This window comes from Prionailurus viverrinus, chromosome C2 (genome assembly GCF_022837055.1).
Source record: "Prionailurus viverrinus isolate Anna chromosome C2, UM_Priviv_1.0, whole genome shotgun sequence".
Taxonomy (NCBI): domain Eukaryota; kingdom Metazoa; phylum Chordata; class Mammalia; order Carnivora; family Felidae; genus Prionailurus; species Prionailurus viverrinus.
Genome location: NC_062569.1, coordinates 137127907 through 137148338, shown reverse-complemented (window position 1 = coordinate 137148338; position 20432 = coordinate 137127907). Strand labels below are relative to the sequence as shown.

General features: G+C 30.8%; 1 protein-coding gene across 1 annotated transcript in view; it reads right to left on the bottom strand.

The window, feature by feature from the left end:
• NCAM2 (neural cell adhesion molecule 2) overlaps positions 1-20432 on the bottom strand; it is a 224210-nt gene that overhangs the window by 23638 nt on the left and 180140 nt on the right. Inside the window, exon 15 of the mRNA XM_047874049.1 lies at positions 19016-19196. Within this exon, the coding sequence (XP_047730005.1) occupies positions 19016-19196 (181 nt within the window). The remainder of the gene's footprint in view (positions 1-19015; positions 19197-20432) is intronic.

Here is a 20432-nt window from a genome sequence, read left to right as displayed (position 1 = left end):
TGGAGCCTGTTTAGGATTCTCTCCCTCCTTCTCTCTCTCTCTCTCTTTCTCTCTTTCTCCATCCCCCTCCCCTCTGACCCTCTCCCCTGCGCGTTCTCTCTCTCTCTCATATATATATATATATATATATATATATATTTATATTTATCCTTGTTGAGTGATATTAAAAAAATGAAAGCAAGGGAATTATTAAAAATGCTTATGGTCTATGATTGGTGAAATTGATTTTTGCTTGGTTTGGGCACTGGAATATATATATATATATATATATACACATTTTTTTTTTTAGTATTCACTTCTGTAATTCATTTGCCCTCTTTACCATTAGATTTTTTTTTGTTGTTATCATTGTTGTTACTTTTATGGCTCTGGTTATTCTGCACATTTTAGACACATTTGTCTTCACTGGAATAAAAAAAAGATTGAAATTTTCAAAAGATTATTGCTAAGTGAATGAAAACCTCCTCCCTAAAATAAAGACTGTACTTCTTTTGTGTTCTAATCTTTTACTCTGTCAAATCTTGTTCCCTCTTGGACAGCTTATAGTATTCGTGAGATAAAGAAAGCATTTGCATCATTCAGCTTCCTGACAAAATGCAGTTAGTAGCAACTTTTCAAGATCACTCAAGTTCATATTATTCAGATATTTAACTGCTTAGTGAACTAGCTGAATGAAAACTGTGTGGGCACAACATGTAATTTCTGGCATGCAGTTTTCGATGAACAATGTAAAGGAAAAAAAAGTATGTGGTGCTAGTAATATTTGTGATGGCTATGAAAGAGTATTATTATCAGTGAAAAGAAAACTTCAGTCTTTTATAAGGAATTGCATTTTGGGGAAAGAATTTTGGGATTTTAAATTTTAACATCCTTAAAAATATATTAAAAATCATAAGGTTATAATGATGAGAGAAGTATATAACTGTATGAAATTGCCCTATTTGTAAGTGCATTGTGACCAGTTTGACAGATTTTTAATTTTTAGGATCACACAAAAGTAACTTTCTGTGTATTAAAGGAACATGTATTGAGCTTATTGGACCTGTTTAAATTATCTAAAAACAAATTATAAAAGTTCATATCAGACATTAATACTTATGCAGAAGTTCCTTTTTGTATGATTTTCTAGCTTTCTTATTCCTTGATAATACTGTTTGTGCATCCACACATTACAAGGTTGAAGTTTTCAGATTTTAAATAGTATAATTAAAATTCATCAATGGTTTTCGGTATTATTCAAATATATTAACAAAGCCTATTGTTGTTATTTATGTTTTAAATCCTCAAGCTATTTCAGTACATTTTAATAAAGTGGTCATGTCTTTCATAGGTAGTCAGTTAAACAGTATTGATGTAGATTGTTTATTGTTTACTACTAAATATCTTTAGTGGGGGATGGTGAAGGTTGTATTTTACATCACCTATTTCTAACTACTGTGTCTCCATTTTTTAGTCATTTTGATTATTATGTCAAAATGTTCTGTTACATTTATAACTATTTTTTACATATATGTATAAAAATTTATATATATATATAAATACATATATATACATACACACACACATAGTCAATGATAATCACAATTTCCCTTCAATCACTTATCCCTACTAGGAATTATTATTTGGGAGAAGGTAGGGTAAAAAGGCTGCACAGACAAAATTTATTATTTATTTATTTATCTATTTTTACTATGTGATTTGGGGCAGGACAGTTGGCTAGTTAAAGATATTTGATTTAGTAATGGGAAGGGAATTGTAAACATGTATATTATATAAATGGTATTTATAATTATAAAACTCTCTATATAAACACATCAGCCAAAACAAATTGAGAAACACCACCACCATCAAAAGTGAGCTTTTCCCAAAAGATAGTAGAGAGTTGTAGACAGGAAACAGAATCTGTTGCAATGGTCAGGAGGGAGCTAGAGTGGCCTGGGATTATGGCTCAGAATGTCTGTCCAGGCTTCCCCCTTTCTTATTCCACGCCTATTTCCATAATGCACACAGACTTGTCAACGCCTGCTAGGTGTCCAAAGTAGGAAATAGGCTTAGCCTATAACAAGTGATTAGTGATTGAATTAGCATTAGATAATTAGTATCCGTTAATATATTTTAAAAATAGAGACTGTATATGATAAATATTATAATTTCTATCATATATATTTACAATCATGAATAATTATTCTGTATGGAATAACAATGCAAGTGGCTCATCACCTTCACTTTTTTTAACACCTACCTAATACCCCCTAAGGTCTTAGTATTTATCTTTTGAAAAGAGTTTCCTGTAAAAATAAACAATCTAATATATAAAGTTAATATTCTTCTATGGGAGTGTTGTTGGAAACTTGCCACATCCTTCGAAAAAGTTAAAGCAATATTTTTTTTTTAATTTTTTTTTCAACGTTTATTTATTTTTGGGACAGAGAGAGACAGAGCATGAACGGGGGAGGGGCAGAGAGCGAGGGAGACACAGAATCGGAAACAGGCTCCAGGCTCTGAGCCATCAGCCCAGAGCCTGACGCGGGGCTCGAACTCACGAACCACGAGATCGTGACCTGGCTGAAGTCGGACGCTTAACCGACTGCGCCACCCAGGCGCCCCCGCAATATTTTTAATGTAAGAAAAGGAATTAAAGAAATAAGCCGTACTAATTTTGGAAAAGAATTGGCAAAAAACTAATATATAACAGCACTTTTCTGATAAATGTTTCAGATAGCTGAAAACTTTAGAAAGGCATATTTTTAAGTGTCCTTATAAATCTGTTGCAATGATAAACCGTGACAAATTGTGAAACAGCTAAAGTCTTTGCACAACAGAATACCTATGCTCCTATCTAGCTGACATTTCAAATTGTTACATATGTTGGAACAGAGACCACTGGCTGCATAACCTTCTCAAAAAGTGAAATGAAGAGATATAAAATATTTTACACGTCATAATTACTTATTTGAACTGTTACTTTTCAAATTTATGCTTATCTCACTAACGCTATACTTTTTCTATATGCAGTTTAAGTCTTATGATATATATTCAGATTCTTTTGGTAAAGGCGATTTACGGTGTTTCTCCTAAGATAACAAAGATAATGAAGGTTTTTATTGGCACAAAAGAAATGAAGCTTCTTTGATTAGAATGAGTAAGATCAAAAGAGACATTAGTCAGTGTTAAGGAACTGGATAATTTAAATTTTAGTTCCTTGGTTCAACTATTAACTGGCTAAATGTATTTTCTGTTAATATTAAAAGGCTGTCCCATATAAAGTAAAATTCTTCACAAAATAGAAAATACCTTTTTTCTTAAAGACTATATTGCAAAATTGAATGTCACCCTTAAAATATTAAACTAAAATTAATATTTTACAAATTATTTGTTGAAATTCTAAGATTCTTAATCTATTATGAAATTATTAAACATATATACTTTTGAATTTTATAAATATATGACAATAAATGAAAAATGTGAATGGTATTATTTCCCAAGGAATTTATCACATTCGGTTTTGAAAAATGCCCAGTTTTAGACACTTACTATACTGTTTTAGAAACTTCAATTTCTGCATTAAGATTATATAAAAAAATCAAGTTACATTTTTATAATTAAACACCTAAACTTGTAGGGCCACTTATCATGTATATTTAGTGCATCTAAATAATATATTGTGTAGGATACTTCAACTCTAAAATATAAGTGCAGACTTTAAATATATTTTAAAAACATATCTAAGATATCCTTCCCTAGATAAATAGATAAACTGGTACATCCAGACAATGTAATATTATTCAATGCTAAAAAAAAATGAGCCATTGCATCATGAAAAAAAAACCATGAAAGAACCTTAAATGCACATTACTAAGTGAAAGAAACCAATCTGAATAAGCTACATACCATATGATTCCAACTATATGACGTTCTGGAAAAGGAAAAGCTATCGAGACAGTTAAAAATATCAGTGGTTCCCAAGGGTTAAGGGAGAAAGAGGGATGAAAAGGCAGAATACAGAGGAATTTTAGGGCAGGAAACTATTTTGTATAATATTGTAATGGTGGGTACATTTTATTATGCATTCATCAAAACCCATATAATGACAACACAAAGAGTAAATCTTAATGCAAACTATGTATGGATTCTGGGTAAAAATGATGTCAGTGGTGGCAATCCAAGTTCATCGATTGTAACAAATGCACCATTCTCCATGTTCATAATGGGGGGGAGGCTATACATGTATTGGGGCAGGCAGTATATGAGAATTCTGTAGATTTCTCTCAATTTTGGTGTGAACCCGAAACTTCTCTAAAAAGTAAAGTGTATCTAAAAAAATGGAGGAAAAAAATACAGTGTCCTACTTTTAAAATCTTCCAAGGAATGGCTAACAGGCCTGGATTTACTGAGAATGTCTATAAACACAATACACAATCTTTTATGTCATTTAATACTTAAAAAAAATGTCATGTTAGGGGGGCCCTGGGTGGCTCAGTCGGTTAAGTGTCCAACTTGAGCTCGGGTCATGATCTCATGGTCGGTGGATTCGAGCCCCATGTTGACCTCTGTTCTGACAGCTCCAAACCTGGAGCCTCCTTCGGATTCTGTCTCAGTCTCTCTGCCCCTCCCCTGCTTATGTCTCTGTCTCTGTCTCTTAAAAGTAAATAAGCATTAAAAAAAAAAATGACACCTTAGATGATTACTAACACATGCGAAAGTCTTAAAACATTTTCAACTTCTTATTTTTGTATGATGGGACCCACCAATGAACCAGACCAGATCTTGCTGTAAAGAAATATTTCTATTTCCTTAAATAAACTTTCCTCTGATGGGACAGTAAGTCTCAGGCTTAGTATATAAAAACCCCAAAATATTTTCGTCTGTTTTCCACCAATAAGCACTGGGAAGCAGAATATTTTTCTTTTCATTTTTCAAGAACATCAGAGAGTTTTGCATTTAACCTTCCAGGTAACATATCTTTCTGGCTTAGCCTTGGTGACATTATATAGAAATGACGGCAAATTGAAAGTTATTGTTCATAGATTCCTCAAAACAGAAATGGTAGTTTGAGGAGCTAATTTTTACTCTTGTTAACCATATTTAAGCAGGAAAAAAGTCTATATTTATTATACTATGAATTTTAAAATATTTTAATATTTCTTTTTGTAATAATAAATGAGAAATCAGTAGAATAGCAAGCATAGAATCATTATAAAAATTCTTTTCTGAAGCCATTTATTTTGATTTGTTAAAATGGAAAGGGCAGATGCTGATATGGAAATATCTATTTTAGTTTTTATTAGACAGTAGGTAAAAATATTTCGTATTAATATAAAATGACCTATTTCTACAAACAATGTAAAAAAGTCATTTTATAAAGTACTTTCAGAAAATATTTAAAAATCATAAAGTGATTAAATTTAACTTGATATCCTTTTAGGGTTGTAAACTGAGAGTTTATTACAGTGATCATGGGAGAACAGCCATGTGTAGGAGTTGGAGAAAGAAAGATAAGCTGACTTGTTGAAGTACCATGATTACCGGAGGGAACTGTGGTTAGTTAACACATGGCCTTTTTTCCTATGAGGCAATCAAGAAGAAATCAAAGGAACTAGGTCAAAGACACAAGACCATATAAATATAGACTAGGGATTTAGTTATGCCATCTCAGATACAGTGCAGTTTGATAAAACAAAGAGGAAAACTGAGAGTCAATGACTAGTCATTTGGCTTCTCTGATCCTCAGTTTGTTGACCTAATAAGATAATGGTATTGATTAGAATATTAGAATAGCAAACAATAAAATAATATAAAGCTAATAGATCAATGTAATGTTACTGTGACGGTCACTGTAAAAATGTCCAGAAATTCCCAGATACTTCCCATTTGATACTATCTTATTGTCAAGGGGTTTCAAGAAAAACAAAAATAAGAACAACAAAGAAAAATTACTTAACTTTCATTCTCTCCCACTGTACAAAACTTCTGTAACTACTTAATTGAAAGAAGTTCAGAAATTATAACAAAACACAGATACTATATAAAAATTTTCATTTTGAAATGTATACTCGTATGTTTTAATGGGCGGTATATATATATTAAGATATACATTTGAGAGTGGGCTATTCCGAAATAAGAAAGATTAAGCGTGCCTTAAAGGAATGCATATCTTGAAAATGAACATTTTCTCTTTTGTAATTTCCATACTATTTCATTTTTATCTGACAATGAAGTACTTGACGATGTTTATATAAGAGAAATAAATATTTATGTCTAAGCCACCAATTTTTTTCACTTTATAAAAACAATTTAACTTCCATATAAAGAATTATCATTTATGGGGCACCTGGGTGGCTCAGTTGGTTAAGCTTCCGACTATGGATGTCAGCTTAGTTCAGGATCTTATGACTAGTGAGATTAAGCCCCGTATCAGGCTCTGTGCTGACAGCGTGGAGAGTGCTTGGGATTTTTTCTCTATCTGTCCTTCCTTTGCTTGTACACATGCACACTCTTTCTCTCTCTCAAAATAAATAAATAAATAAATAAACACTAAAAAAATTATCATTTGAACCCAGATTCAGTACTAAAACAAAAAACAAATGTAATGATTTATTAAGAACACAGGACCTGGATTCTAAATGTGACTCTACATAAATTATTCAACTTCTTTAGGACTCACTGTTCTCATCTAAAACATGAGAGAAATGATACTTACTTCCGAGAGGTTTTTATGAGGAGTGATTGAAAAATTGCACGTATGGCATTCCACACAGCATGTGACACAGTACACATTAAAAAATAAAACCAAAGCCATTTTTGTTTCATTCCTTGGGTGTGGATGAGCAGCGGACCCTAGTAATTCTCTACAACTTTACTCTTATGATGTTTAAACCGAATTACAGTTAATACATTAACCAAGGAGATTTAAAAAAATCTCTTTAAGTATTTATACCTGCCTTTATAAACGTTTGCTAGCAATGGAAACTACTTAACAATTCTTGCATTATTAAAGTTATTAACTATATTCCTGCATTCTATTAAGATAATGTCTGATTACTTTGGCCTCCTACTAGTCATCGACGTTTCTAAGACAACTCTGGAACTAGTTTACTATGAAAGAAACAGTATTTAGTAGTGTTTCTAAATTATTTTTGCAATATGAGTCTACTGATGATATATTATTTATCCCCAAATAGAAGTCACTCAATGATTATACATTTATTACACTGAGACCTTGGATTTGATCAAGTTAGAAATGAAAACACACAAGGACATAAAAGATTTGTACCAGTAATAAAGAAAACACATATAACGAAGTTTTTCCTCAGTTTTCTTTATTACAACAATGGAGACACAGAGGTACAGAAAATAAAATGACATTTAATATACTATGAAACACATGCATAGGATTACACATAGTGCTGATATTATGTCGGGGTTTTAAATAAGAGATGATATTGAAGACAATACATTTATAACGCACATTTTTTTCAAGAAAATAAGCTATGATGAAAACAAATGCAATTAAAATGGTCAGAAACAGTCACTTTAAAACACAAGTGTTATACATAAAATCAGTGTAAGATGTGAGATAAAAATATTCTGAAAGAAGTTCATGAATCATGGATGTTACTTAAAATAGCAATTTTTAATTGCTTGCATTAAAAAAAAGATTAGCTAAGAGATTTATTTCATAGTATCCATTTAGTACACATACAGAATAAAAATAAATATGGTATAATTAAGAAAAAGATTCCATCTCTTAATATATGCAGTGTTCGCAATGTGTAACTGTTATCCTTTTTATTAGTTAAAGTGGAATGATAAAGAATAACTTAATTTAACTTGAACATACACACATTAAGAAATTTTACAATATACCTAAACTTAATACATTCAATTAGTTAATACTTAAAATGAAAATTAATTCTACTTGAATGAACCTATCTTTAAAAATTAGGTAAAATAAAAGTCCAGCAACGAAGCCATTGGGACATCAGTTTGCAGTTCAGATCAGCATAGATATAGTACTCTTACACATATGTGCTTTCCTTAGTTATTTCACTTTTTTTTCAATTTAAGCTGTGAAATTAGTTAATAGCCATAAAGGAAGAGTGGATTACTACCAAAAATCTTTAAGCATCTCATAATCTTAGATAAGATAATAAGACCAAAGGTGTTTGGAAAACAAAGGATTGGTATTAAACTCCTATCTCTGTCTTATTTCAGAACAATTAAATTAGATTTAAGATTACTGAATTTTTTTTACCTTAGATAAGAATTGAGATGTTGCTTAATATAGTGTTATAACCTTTATGTATTTCATCAAGTTTTTAAGTACAATAAATGAGAAGGAAATAATACTACAGCTTTATATTTAAAAGTTAAAAAAAAGTTAACTCTAAATTTTAATTCTACCAATTTAAATAGTAAACCAGAAGAGATCAGGTTAATTAGATGTTAGAAAGATATTTGGTTTGTTTGTTTAGTTAGTTCTTGAAATTTACTTGCTAGTATCTTCTGAATTATAATATAATTAGAATTATAGTATTAATAGTGATTAAATAATACTCTATTTTTTTATGACATAACAGCTGATTTGGAAATGGAATTTTTACCAACTTCAAGTTATATTGAAATGATTTCAAGGGCTGTTTGTAGAATATTTGCATCTCCAATCATGTGAAATATGCAAATTTGAGCTATCCATTCAATGCATTAGCCTTTCAGAAGGTTTTCTGATATATATCCCTACCACGAATGCTAAGATTTTAAAATTTACCAGCTGATCAACAGAAAAGGAGTAGAAAAAATACACCCTATTCATTCATGGTCAGAAATTGAGAGGGAGGAAACAAAACCTAGAGGGGGTGGGAAAAAGAGAGAAAGAGCAATAGAGACAAAGAGGAGGGAAAAAAAAAGGGAATATAGGAGAGAGAAAGAGAATATTAGAGAGAATGAATTGGAAAAAAAGAAGAAAAGAAGAAGGAAGGAAGCAAGGAAACAAGCCAAAATTAGAGAAAACCTACTTCATTTGTACTTATTCAAAGGTTGTTTTGAGCCATAATAAAATACATAAAATGATACAATTAGATATGACCTTCATGATCTTATATCTTTATTCATTAAGTAAAATTACCATATAAGGGCTAAAGAAGATTATAAATAATATTTATTTACATAGTATTGTAACACACTATTTAAAGCTCTTAATGCTACTAATATCTAAACCAAAACCAAACAGGTGGAAATTTTCTGATAATTTTACATGACTAGAGAGATTTCTCGACTACTTCAAACTGAAAGTATTATTATATGTAACATTACCTAACTATTCTTGAAAATTAAACCCAGACATACTTAATGATTGTATTGGTGATATAAATATCTTAAATCACCAAGATAATTTGTAATTTCAAAATTTACTTTTCCATTCTTAGGGTATGTATACCATATTAAGAAATAAAATACTTTTCAGATATCTAAAAGAGTTCATTCAGATCCCAAAAAGATTAATTATGTCTTACATACTGTATTTTCTTAAATATAAATGAATAATCATAAATCCATTTGACTCAAACTATACAACCTATGAAGTACTGCATGTACTTGTATTTTTAATTCTTAATTAAAAAAATTTCTGTGTATTTAATAGTAAAAACGATTTGCAATAAAATTATTTGTGCATGAATTCATTTTATATATACAACTAAAATTATACAAAACTGTTAACCCAATGTCCAGACTATATGTATTTATTGCATTAAAAAAACGCTTAAGATACTTTAGGCTAAAAAAAAAAAGAGAAATTAAAAAAAAATAAAGCCATAAGGCATATTAACCTTGTCCATGTCTATCACTAATGAATACATATATATTCATTTGTGTAATTATTTGGAAACAGTAGGAGTGTAGCATTTATAAAATACAGTTATTCCCAATGACTAATATGAGAAGAAAGAGGATGAAAAATGGCCATTGACCTAAATTGCCCATGTAAGAAGTTTCGTAAGAAAGAATTTACTGCTATCTCCTAGGCATAGCCTGTTGGCATATCTGACCCATGGTATTGGCAAGCCAGTGATCTGAGAAATAAGTAGAGTTTTGTCTGAAGTAGAGGAAACAGTAAGATTAAATGATAAAAGGAGACAAGAAGATAGACAAGTAAAGAGCTGAGAGGAGAAAAACAAGGAGATAGTCATGTTTATATAAGAAGTTAATCCTCATGCTCCATATGCGGATACAATAATCATCCTTAAGTAAATCAACCTAAATTTATAACCGGTATAATATGATCAAAACAAACTTCTGGAATGATTTAATATTTGGAGATATGATATACACATCAACAGACATAGACACATACTTCTGATTATATATAATGATTAACATAAAACTTACCTTAACACACAGTTCACATTTTATATGTTTCAGGCAAAGGATTTTATTTTATTTAGACCTATAGATAGATACTAATTAGACTGTCAGATTACATGGTTGCATATAACAAAACTAAAACTCAGAGACTTAAAAAGATAATTTAGCAACATTTGCATATTTATTAAGATTTTTTTAATCTGAGAAGATAATTTGTAATCTCTAAGGTCTCATTTATTGAACTGTTTTAGCTGTACTGTTTAGAATGTTGTGCTTTCCTAGTTCCCGTGGAAATAAGTTAAACACAGAGCTTGTATGTTGTTAAGATGTCTGAAGATCTATTTTCAAGAATTTATGCATATCTCAGAACTGTAAAATAACTGCTCTTCTAATCATAACATTTGGTCAAATGAAATGTTACTTATTAATTTCAGGATTAAAAACTTGATCTGGGGCACCTGGGTAGCTCAGTTGGTTAAGCATCCTACTATTTCAGCTCAGGTCATGGTCTCACGGTTGTGAGATCAAGCCCCACATTGGGCTCTGTGCTGAGCCTGGAGCCTGCAGCCTGCCTGAGATTCTCTCTTTCCCTCTCTCTCTCTGCTCCTCCCCACCCCTAAAAAATAGTTCAGGAAAAAAAGTTGATCTGTACTGAGATGTTTACAAAGAATAATGAAGAATTTAATAAGTGTAAATAATTATGCTGAGACAATAAATTTTTAATTTTAAATTCTTTTCTCAACTGTCAAAATATCACTTTAGGTACCATGTAAACTTGACTTTGAGCATTCTTCATACCACTGTTGGTTACTTTGAGTCGTAGAATGTTAAATAAAAAAAATCAACTCTGTTATCTTATGAAAGACATATTCCATATTCTCCACAAAATTATGTTGCTATCATATACTAGCCTAAATAATTTCTACTGGACTTTCTTGTGGAAACATTTATCTTCTTGAAAAGGTCCAGTCAGATTATGGTAAACAGGAAATATTGTTCCTCGAAGAGTTATTGGAACCCTTTTCTTTCCTAGTGCTTTCTACATATTAGTAACCAACAAATCTACATATCTTCTCCAAAAATAGACATACTATGCACTTATAATTGGTTAATTAATAATTTTAAAATGTTGGCTACGGTCTTTTTAAAGACAGAACATTCCCCAAACTGCATAAGTCTGGATATTCCTTTGTCTCAGTGGAAGAGAAAGGAAGGAAGCAAAAGCATGTTTAATCTGTGGCTGGGTTACTCCTGCATTCTAAAGGTCTGTTGCTAGGTGAGAAGAAAAAAGGACAGCAGTGGACAGCAGAGTTTAGAAAAGATAATGACAGACTACTAAAGAGAAATCTAGCTTTAGATCTTACATTATAGGATCCTGTAGCTATTGTTTTAAGGAGTAAAAGAATACTTTCATGAAACAAAATAGTTTCTGATGAGTGAATCTCAAAGCCCAAAATCCAATAATTTAATTTCGCACATTAGTATGGTCACTCTTGTCATATACATAAACCTGCTTGCTTTCTAATTGTCCTGAATGAGTCGTAAGAATCACTTGCTAGGCAGGGTGTGGTTAGAAGTGAAAAACACAAAACACTTTTCTCATTTTATAATGAATGAAAATTGAACACTAAAATCATTGCTTGTGATAATCCCTCAAATACAGCTTCCTCTGAAAAATGTAGTAACAACTCCTCATCTCAATTTCATCTTCTTGCAAGCAGTAGCTAAAATATTTGCTTCTCTCTCTGGTCTTTACAAAGAAACTGACTCTTTGTGTCCAGGAAGTTGTAATAAAGAAGTATGCATATATGTTGTGAGAAAATCAATACTCGATGCCAACTCATAGCACAATCCATATCCAGTGAACAGAGTGCAACTTTTTAAACACATTCATATTTAAATTACTAAATTGGATATTTTAAAGTTAGTGTTCAAATTTAAAAGAAGAAAACTATTTCATTTTTATTTCTTATGATATTTTAGGTCAAAAAAATGAAAATAGGCAGCACAGTACGGATACATATCTAATATAATAAAAGTATTAGCTTTTGTTGTATATAAATGGTAAACACCATGAAATTTTATAAACGCCCATAAAGTTGGAAATTTACATTTAAAAGAATAACAATTAAAACCAATATAAAAGATCCACAATTCTACATAATAAAATACAATGTATGGTCATGGATATTGAATTATTTTTGCAAAATAATCAAATGAGAGAAGATTAGATGTAGCAAATGCTTAAGTTCCAAGTAAGAGTGACATGATATTTAACAAGGTCAACTTTTAAAGGAAACTTCAGAATGAAGCAAGTTATGCAATGAACTGCATCCGGGAAGAAACAATCCTGATTCTATTTCTTTCAGTGATTTTCTGACAAATTATCTACTTTAAAGGTTGACAATTTGGGGAAGGGAAAATAGGCTAATTGTTCATGAGTGAAATACATGCATAATTAGTTGGACCACAGAAAAACTTTCATCATAATATGAGATTAGCCTTGTAAATTTGCAGGGCATAAAAGTAAATATCATATAACAACAACATTAAAACATCCAAGACAAACTGAGGGCTATAATGAAAGAAAACCCAGCAGCATTCAGCTGCCATGACTGGCTTCCATTTTCGCCTTTATTCGCTTCACAGCATTTATCTGCATGACGGAAATTGTTTTTGAAAATAGAATAAGAATAAAATAATTAAGGAAAAAAAGAGTAGAGTTACAACATGAAAGTAAAGAAAAAGAAAAAAAGTGACAGTGGGAAAGAAAAAAAAAAGAGAAAATAATTAATGCAAGATTTACACAAAGCCATTACAAATTCCTACAAAAAAATTATTTTGATACAAGAAAAAGAATGGCTAAAATCTGTATACAACTTTTCTAAATAGTTGTCACATATTTAAAACATAACTGAGTCTCAATATTAATAAAGTTTATTTCACATAAATCAGACAGTTGTTCTGTCATTGATTCTTTAGAAATAAGTATCTTATTTATTCTCTATTGAAGATACAACTTATGAGTGAGAAGGCACCTGTCATTTCACTGTGCTACTGGTAAATTCACATTGCTACTGTAAATATGAACTCATCATATTCTATAATGTTTACAGATGTTACTTTTTGCTACCATCATATCTGAGAAGAAATATTTAATAAAAGTAGTTACATTTTTAACAATGAATAAACTACCAAGATGTATCCATGAAAATGACATATTCATAACGGAAATTTGCCATAAGGGTAGAAGCAAGGAGCATTGACCCAACTGGCCATAAGCATGGTCTAGACATATGTCATTGTACCACTTTAAAAATAATTTTGAGAACAAAGGATCATGAAAATATACTTTTTCATTATGTGCTAAATTCAAAGGAATATTGTTTTGGGTATAGTATTAATATTTAGCATTGACTGAGATTTCCAAATAGTTAAAATAAAGGTCTCTCCAATTTTAACTGAACTTTAATTTCACCATTGTTTTAGAATTTCTCTAATGTATGTTCTGAACAGATCATAAATTTAACTTTAAGAAAACATGTTTGCACTTGCCATGCACTTGAATGTGTTGTTTTTGTGTTCATGTTGAGTTATTCAGAACTGCAAGGGTATACTAGTGTGGCTTGGAACTAGACTGAGTGCCATCAAAATAATTTTACTGTACAGTTCATTAGAAGTATAATGAAAAACACCATGTAAATACACACACACACACACACACACACACACACACAAACACACACACACCTGAACATTTTTAACAATTTATTTAGTGGTGGTGATTTATATAATTTCTTTGTCAGCTTCTTATATTTGAGGAACTCTCATAGATGCGTTACATGCTTGAATTCAGAGGATAGAATTGTTTTACCATCAGATCTAAACAATGCATGAGTGGAATTGTTTGTCATCAAATTATATTGATAATGTTAAAATTAGACATGTGTTCAATTCATAGCAACAAAATCAGAAAAAGGAAGCAATTACTAAAAGAAAAATGGTCTTTTTTTGGTTAAAAAAACGGTATTAAAAATGTCATAAACCAAAAGAAATGGTGGGAAATGCTTTTCAAAATAAATTCATCTCCAAGGATTTTTAAAAGAGTAGTATATTTAGTAATAAAAATTACAGAATGAATCAATAAATGTCATTTTATCAGGTTCTCATTTATAGATTTATAATCATTTTATAAGAATTAATTTGTCATAACTATTCAATATTCTCATTGTTTATAAATAAATGAGATGGAATTATGCTGTATGAATATTCCAAAAGGGAATACAATTGTGATTTTGCACTCTATTTCTATGTAAATCAACAAATACATCTTTCAAAATAAACACGTTGAGAGTCAAAATGAGAAAATATTATTCATCACAAAGTATCTTTTAAATCACAATAATAAACTATGGAGAAATGTGGTATCCACTAATGTACATGCATAGAAAAACCATTATTATCAACGTAATATGTAATATATGAGTTTAAGGTGAGCATATTGTTAAAAAAAATAGCTCTTCAGCCCAATGAATACATGTACTCTATATTTAGCCTGCTGCTTACCAAAAATTAAATACATGGAATGCACATAAGCGATGACTTTCTAAATTCAAAAGCCCATAAACTTATTTAGACAATTTACAATGCATGCTACCAAAAATGAATTAAAACTAAATTAATTTGTAAAGTTCACATCTTCTAAAACTTGAATAAAAAGACTTAAGTTCTGTTAGTTTATTACAGAGAACTCATTTCAGATTTGAGCTTGAATTTATAATATTTATTTTAAAATGGAATAAGAAATTATAAAGCCACAAGAATAACTTTGATGAAGATGTATGAAGATCATTTTCCTCATTTTACCAATACGTAATTCTAACTCTATAGGATATTGTAGGTGTAAAGGCTCCCAAATTCACCATCACCCATCACAGTCTTTAAAACCGCCCCATGAAACCTTCTACAGCTAAACTGAACAATTTTTAAACTATAAAGGCATGCCTTTAATGTGGCTTTCCACGAGGCTTTAGCAGTCAGTGGATTCTTAAAGATGAATTAATCTTTTATTATTTCTCCTTTTCCAGGAAGTGGCTAATTGCTTTGTATCAGCAACACAGTTTAATGGGGGAAGAAATATGTCTCCTATCTTCTCAGATAGCTTTGTCTGACTTCTCCTTGACCACATGATCTGCTTCATCAGCTGTGAAACACATTCCAGCTTTTTTCATCCTAAAGTCCTTCTGACACTGTTTCCCCTCCCTCCCCTCTCTGCTCACCTTCATAACTACAGTCTTCTTATTTTTCCAGGAATTCTACAACATCTTACTCTCACTGGGTATGGTGGTGTGGTTTCCTCTTCCTGTATAATATCACAGTTCCTTTGGGCACAACTCTTAATCCTCTATTCCTTAGTAACCCAAGAAGTACACCTTGAACATCGATGCTGCACTCATCACCCTTCTAGGGTGACATCAATGAGTATTTCAGACATCAACTCTTTTTCATAGAGATAAGGCATTACTCATTGTGTGATTTTATCCTCACCCAGGCCTCAAATACCATTCACCTGTTAATGTTATCATCATAATGTATATTTCCAAGCTATGGACTGTCTTCTCATCTTTATACACACACATATAACTACTACTTGACATTTCAAACTTAATGGATACCAAACTGAAAAGAAACTCAAAAGTCATCAATATCTACTGAATTGAATCTATTACACATGTAAGCTTAACCTAAATACACATTGTGTCCAGGATTTATTCAGGCTTTCTTTTTCTACTGCCATCATTATTTTTTCAAGCATTCCTGTTTATCCATCTCTTTTATCCATATGAGCAAGATTAATCTGTCTATAATGCCTATCTATTCATATAACACCCCTGTTTCAAACGACTTCTTCCTGTTTTCAGGATCTCTTTTAAAAGTGTTTATGTAGTTTTCAGAAGACCTGGGATTATCTGGGTCACAGGTCCCTCTCTATCCTTATCTTTGTTTACACGGTTCCAGGTTCTCTTCAGTAATGTTTTTTCAGTTCCTAAAGCAGATCAATTTATTTTTTCTTTTAGAGATTTCTTCTATATATGACACCTTCCCCAGAAGGCTCATTTCCTGTGGGTTTCTTCAGGAAAGGTATTTTCTAAGGGAACGCTTCCCTTGCCCCTACCTAACCCCTACCCTACCATCACAAGTTAGGTATAATTGCCAACCCCCTCATGGCAGCACATGGCACCAGCCTGTCTCTTAGTTGTAATTGTTTAGTGGTCATTCTAACGCTAATTTTACGTTTATCTTCCCTACTAGATTGTAAAGTCTTTGAGGGCAGGGGCCAGTTTTGTACTTTTCACAGGTCATTCCTTTATACTCATTTCAGTCCTTGTCACAAAGCGAAACCCCAATAAATATCTGGAACAAATGAATGAATTTTACCATTGAAGAACCAGAAGTAACTCGCTTGGCTATGAGGAAATGCATATTGAGAGAAATTAAGTGACAACAGCAAAGCTGAAACTATAAACCATAATTCTCTCCATTTTCCTTCTAGGTACTGCCTGCCCACAATGTGATTCTGAAATTGGAATAAAATATGTTTTTATAGTAAATGTATCATAATATATCTTAGATATTTTTGTGCCTATATATGTATGTTTGTGTGTGTATAGATGTGTGTATATATACAAACACACAAACATACATATATATGTATATATATGTGTATATATATATATATATATTCTTATTTATTTACCCTATTGTCCATACCTATTTTTGTTTTTTATTAACAATATTTTTTTTAATAAAATAGTAAGGACTCTGGAAGTATAATATAAACAAACCTGTCTAAAATTGATTATTTGTTTTACAGTTTGTGTTTTACTTATAAACTGTTATTAAAATGTCACCTTCTAACTTCATACAATATTAATTTTTATCTTGATAAAAACAATTATTTCCTCCAAACACATGAGCTAAATTAAAGATTTAGGAAAATGGGAATACACAGTTGCAACCCACCTTTGAAGATTCTGACTCAGATTCAGAATCATATTTATATTATGTTGCTGATATTTGCATAGAGGATAGTTATTACAAACATAAAACATTATAATTGTAGAGTTATTGATGTATCAAACTCACAGAGACAATGAACTCGATAGCATATTCAACCATTCTTCTTGGGTCTATCATCTTATAAGGGTATTGGATTTGTCATATGACTAAGTAGCTGACCTTGAACAGATCCCTTAACCTTCCAAATTTATATTTGTAAAATGAGTATAAGCCTTCCTTGTTCAATACAGATTCAGAGATATATGAATGAGATAATGGGATAATAAATGCAAAAGTGATTTGTAAATTAAAAAAAAACATTATAACATGATATCAAAATTAGTTCTAGATGCTCCCAACTTCCTACTTTCAAATTATACTTGGAGGCACTTATTGATTAATGTTACCAATACAAAGCCAAAATATCAATTATTTTTAAAACATATAAGCAACAGTAATTATTTTATAACAGAAAGATTAACTGTATAAAGATGTGCGATATCACAAATTCATAATAATGAGATTAATATCCATTTGAAGTTACAAAAGAGTTAAAGAGCATGCATGACTGAACTGACAAACTTTATTTTTTCCCAGTCTCAAAAATGTTATGTACCAATACTGATACTCTAATATGACTTCAATAAGCCATGCCTATGAATATGCTCCTTTCAGCTCTACATATATACATATGAAGAATATATGTATGTTACGTATATTTCTACATATTTGCATAAAATTTACCTGTAAATATTATAGATATATTTAAAGGATTGATAAATGTTAAAATATAACCCATGTGACAACTCAAAGTTAAATAAGACTACAAATCAGGACAAATTCTTGCATCTTTACCTCTATAGCATGTATCTGAAAAAAAAATGTTAATATCTTTCCTGTGGACTTTGATAGTATTGCTAGCATATAATCACGGAAGCACTGTTACTTAATAAAGGCAGAATCCACCAGGGTGCTGTGAATACCAATATAGCATGCCCTGCAAGGTTGTGAGGCTCCTTGAAACTCTAGTTATAGTTTTTTTCTGGGGCTACCTCTGTGGCTGTTTCTGCCTTACTATGTGACTGATTCTATCTTTCTAAATTCAACTTGTTTGATCCGTTATGGATGGTGTCATCATCTTTGACTGCATTTTCCCAAAAGTGAAGGACCAGCCTTCACGTGTTTGGTAGAGATGTTGTCTTCTTTACAAAAGATTTTCTGGTCTCAAAAGAAGTCTTTCATGTTGATTTTTGACACTTCACTCTTACCTTCCATCCTGTCCCTCTGTTCGTTCTCTCCTCACTACTTCAACCACTGAAATTGTCATGGTGTATTTACAAGTTAATAATAACCCCGTGGCAAGAATGATTTAGGAAATCTTGAGTAAGACATGTCACAATAATCATGATTGGAACTCAGAATTTACGCTTCCTTCTATAAAATTATAGAAGAAATATATATAAAAATATCTTTATATATATACAAAGATATATAAAATTTTCCTTAATTGAATATTAAGGAAAAATCCACAGGAGTTGCAAAAAGTTGGTATCCTATTTGTTTTCATCCTAAGAAAGCATAGAGTTTTGCTTACCTTTAATAATGTTGGGCTTTGGTGGCATGCTGAACTCATAGACTGTCGGTTCTGAATATCCCAATCTGTTGGCGGCTGTAATTTGAACTTCATACCCCATTGTCCACTGTAGATGCTCCAAAATAATGTGGTCTTTATTTCCCTGAACCTTTTTCTCTAGCCACTGATCTTCTTTATCTTTCTGTAGAGGCAACACAAATATATTTTGTAAATACCCATACACTAAAGTTGTGGTTTTTAAAAAATTTAATTTATCGTCAGGTGGAACAAATAGTTTTATTAATAACAAAAAAGATATTTTACCATTGACAGGGATAAATAAAGTTGCTTTATCAGTGAAATCATTTCTAAGAATTTTCTATAAAAAGTGTAATGTTTTTATTTTAGCCAAAGGGTGATGATTTCATAATTAAGTCTTGACAATTCAGTGGTTGATAATTCATCTTTGTTGATTTTATTTTTATTTCACAGACATCAGTTTGCTGTTTAGCCACTTTTTGACTGTTAATAGTCATATAAACAGAAAACATTCAACATGATTTATAGAAAAAGCCTAGTATATCCATTAAATTAATTGCCAGAGACTATTGTTTAAAATTTGAGGTGTGTGTTGGGGGACATAAAATGTAGGCTGGATATTTTTTATATATGTAATTTACCACTAGTATTTTTATTATTCTGGTGTTTTAGACTCATAGTATAACAACATATAAGAAAAATTATTGCCTGTTAAAAATGTTAGTAGCATCAGAAAAAAAAATGTTATGCTCCCCTTGAACATTCTACACTTAAATCCTGATTCTTTTTCTAAAATAAATGCTTTGAATAACATATTTAAATTACCATTTATTTGAAAAATATACTATGATTATAATTAACACAGAAAGAGTTCACATATATATATAATTTAATGAATTATATATAAAGATTATATATATGTAAAGAGTATATATATATGTATATGTATATATATATAATTTAATGAATTAAACAATTTTAAACAATGTTAACATTTGGTTGTGCCATGTTAACCATTTAAACACTGGCAAGTTCCTTAACTTCTTTGCTTTATTTCTCTCATCTCTATTACAGAATAATAGTAATCAGCTGCCTTTGTCAGCTTTCATATGGGAGCAGTGAGGAAAATCAAGTACTTTGGATAGTACAGGGCCTTAGGGATCATAAGCACTTAACTAATGACAGCTATTATTAAGGAGAACCTATTTTCATAATAACTGTATGAAAATAAAATAATATTTTTCTACAATGATGTCTTTAATAAATCATGACTGCAATTGTAAACTTGAATTTCCCAGAGACATGATTGGAAGTAAATTAGAGCCTGGCCATATTAATAGATAGGTAGATAGATAGATAGATGATAGATAGATAGATAGATAGATAGATGGTACATAAA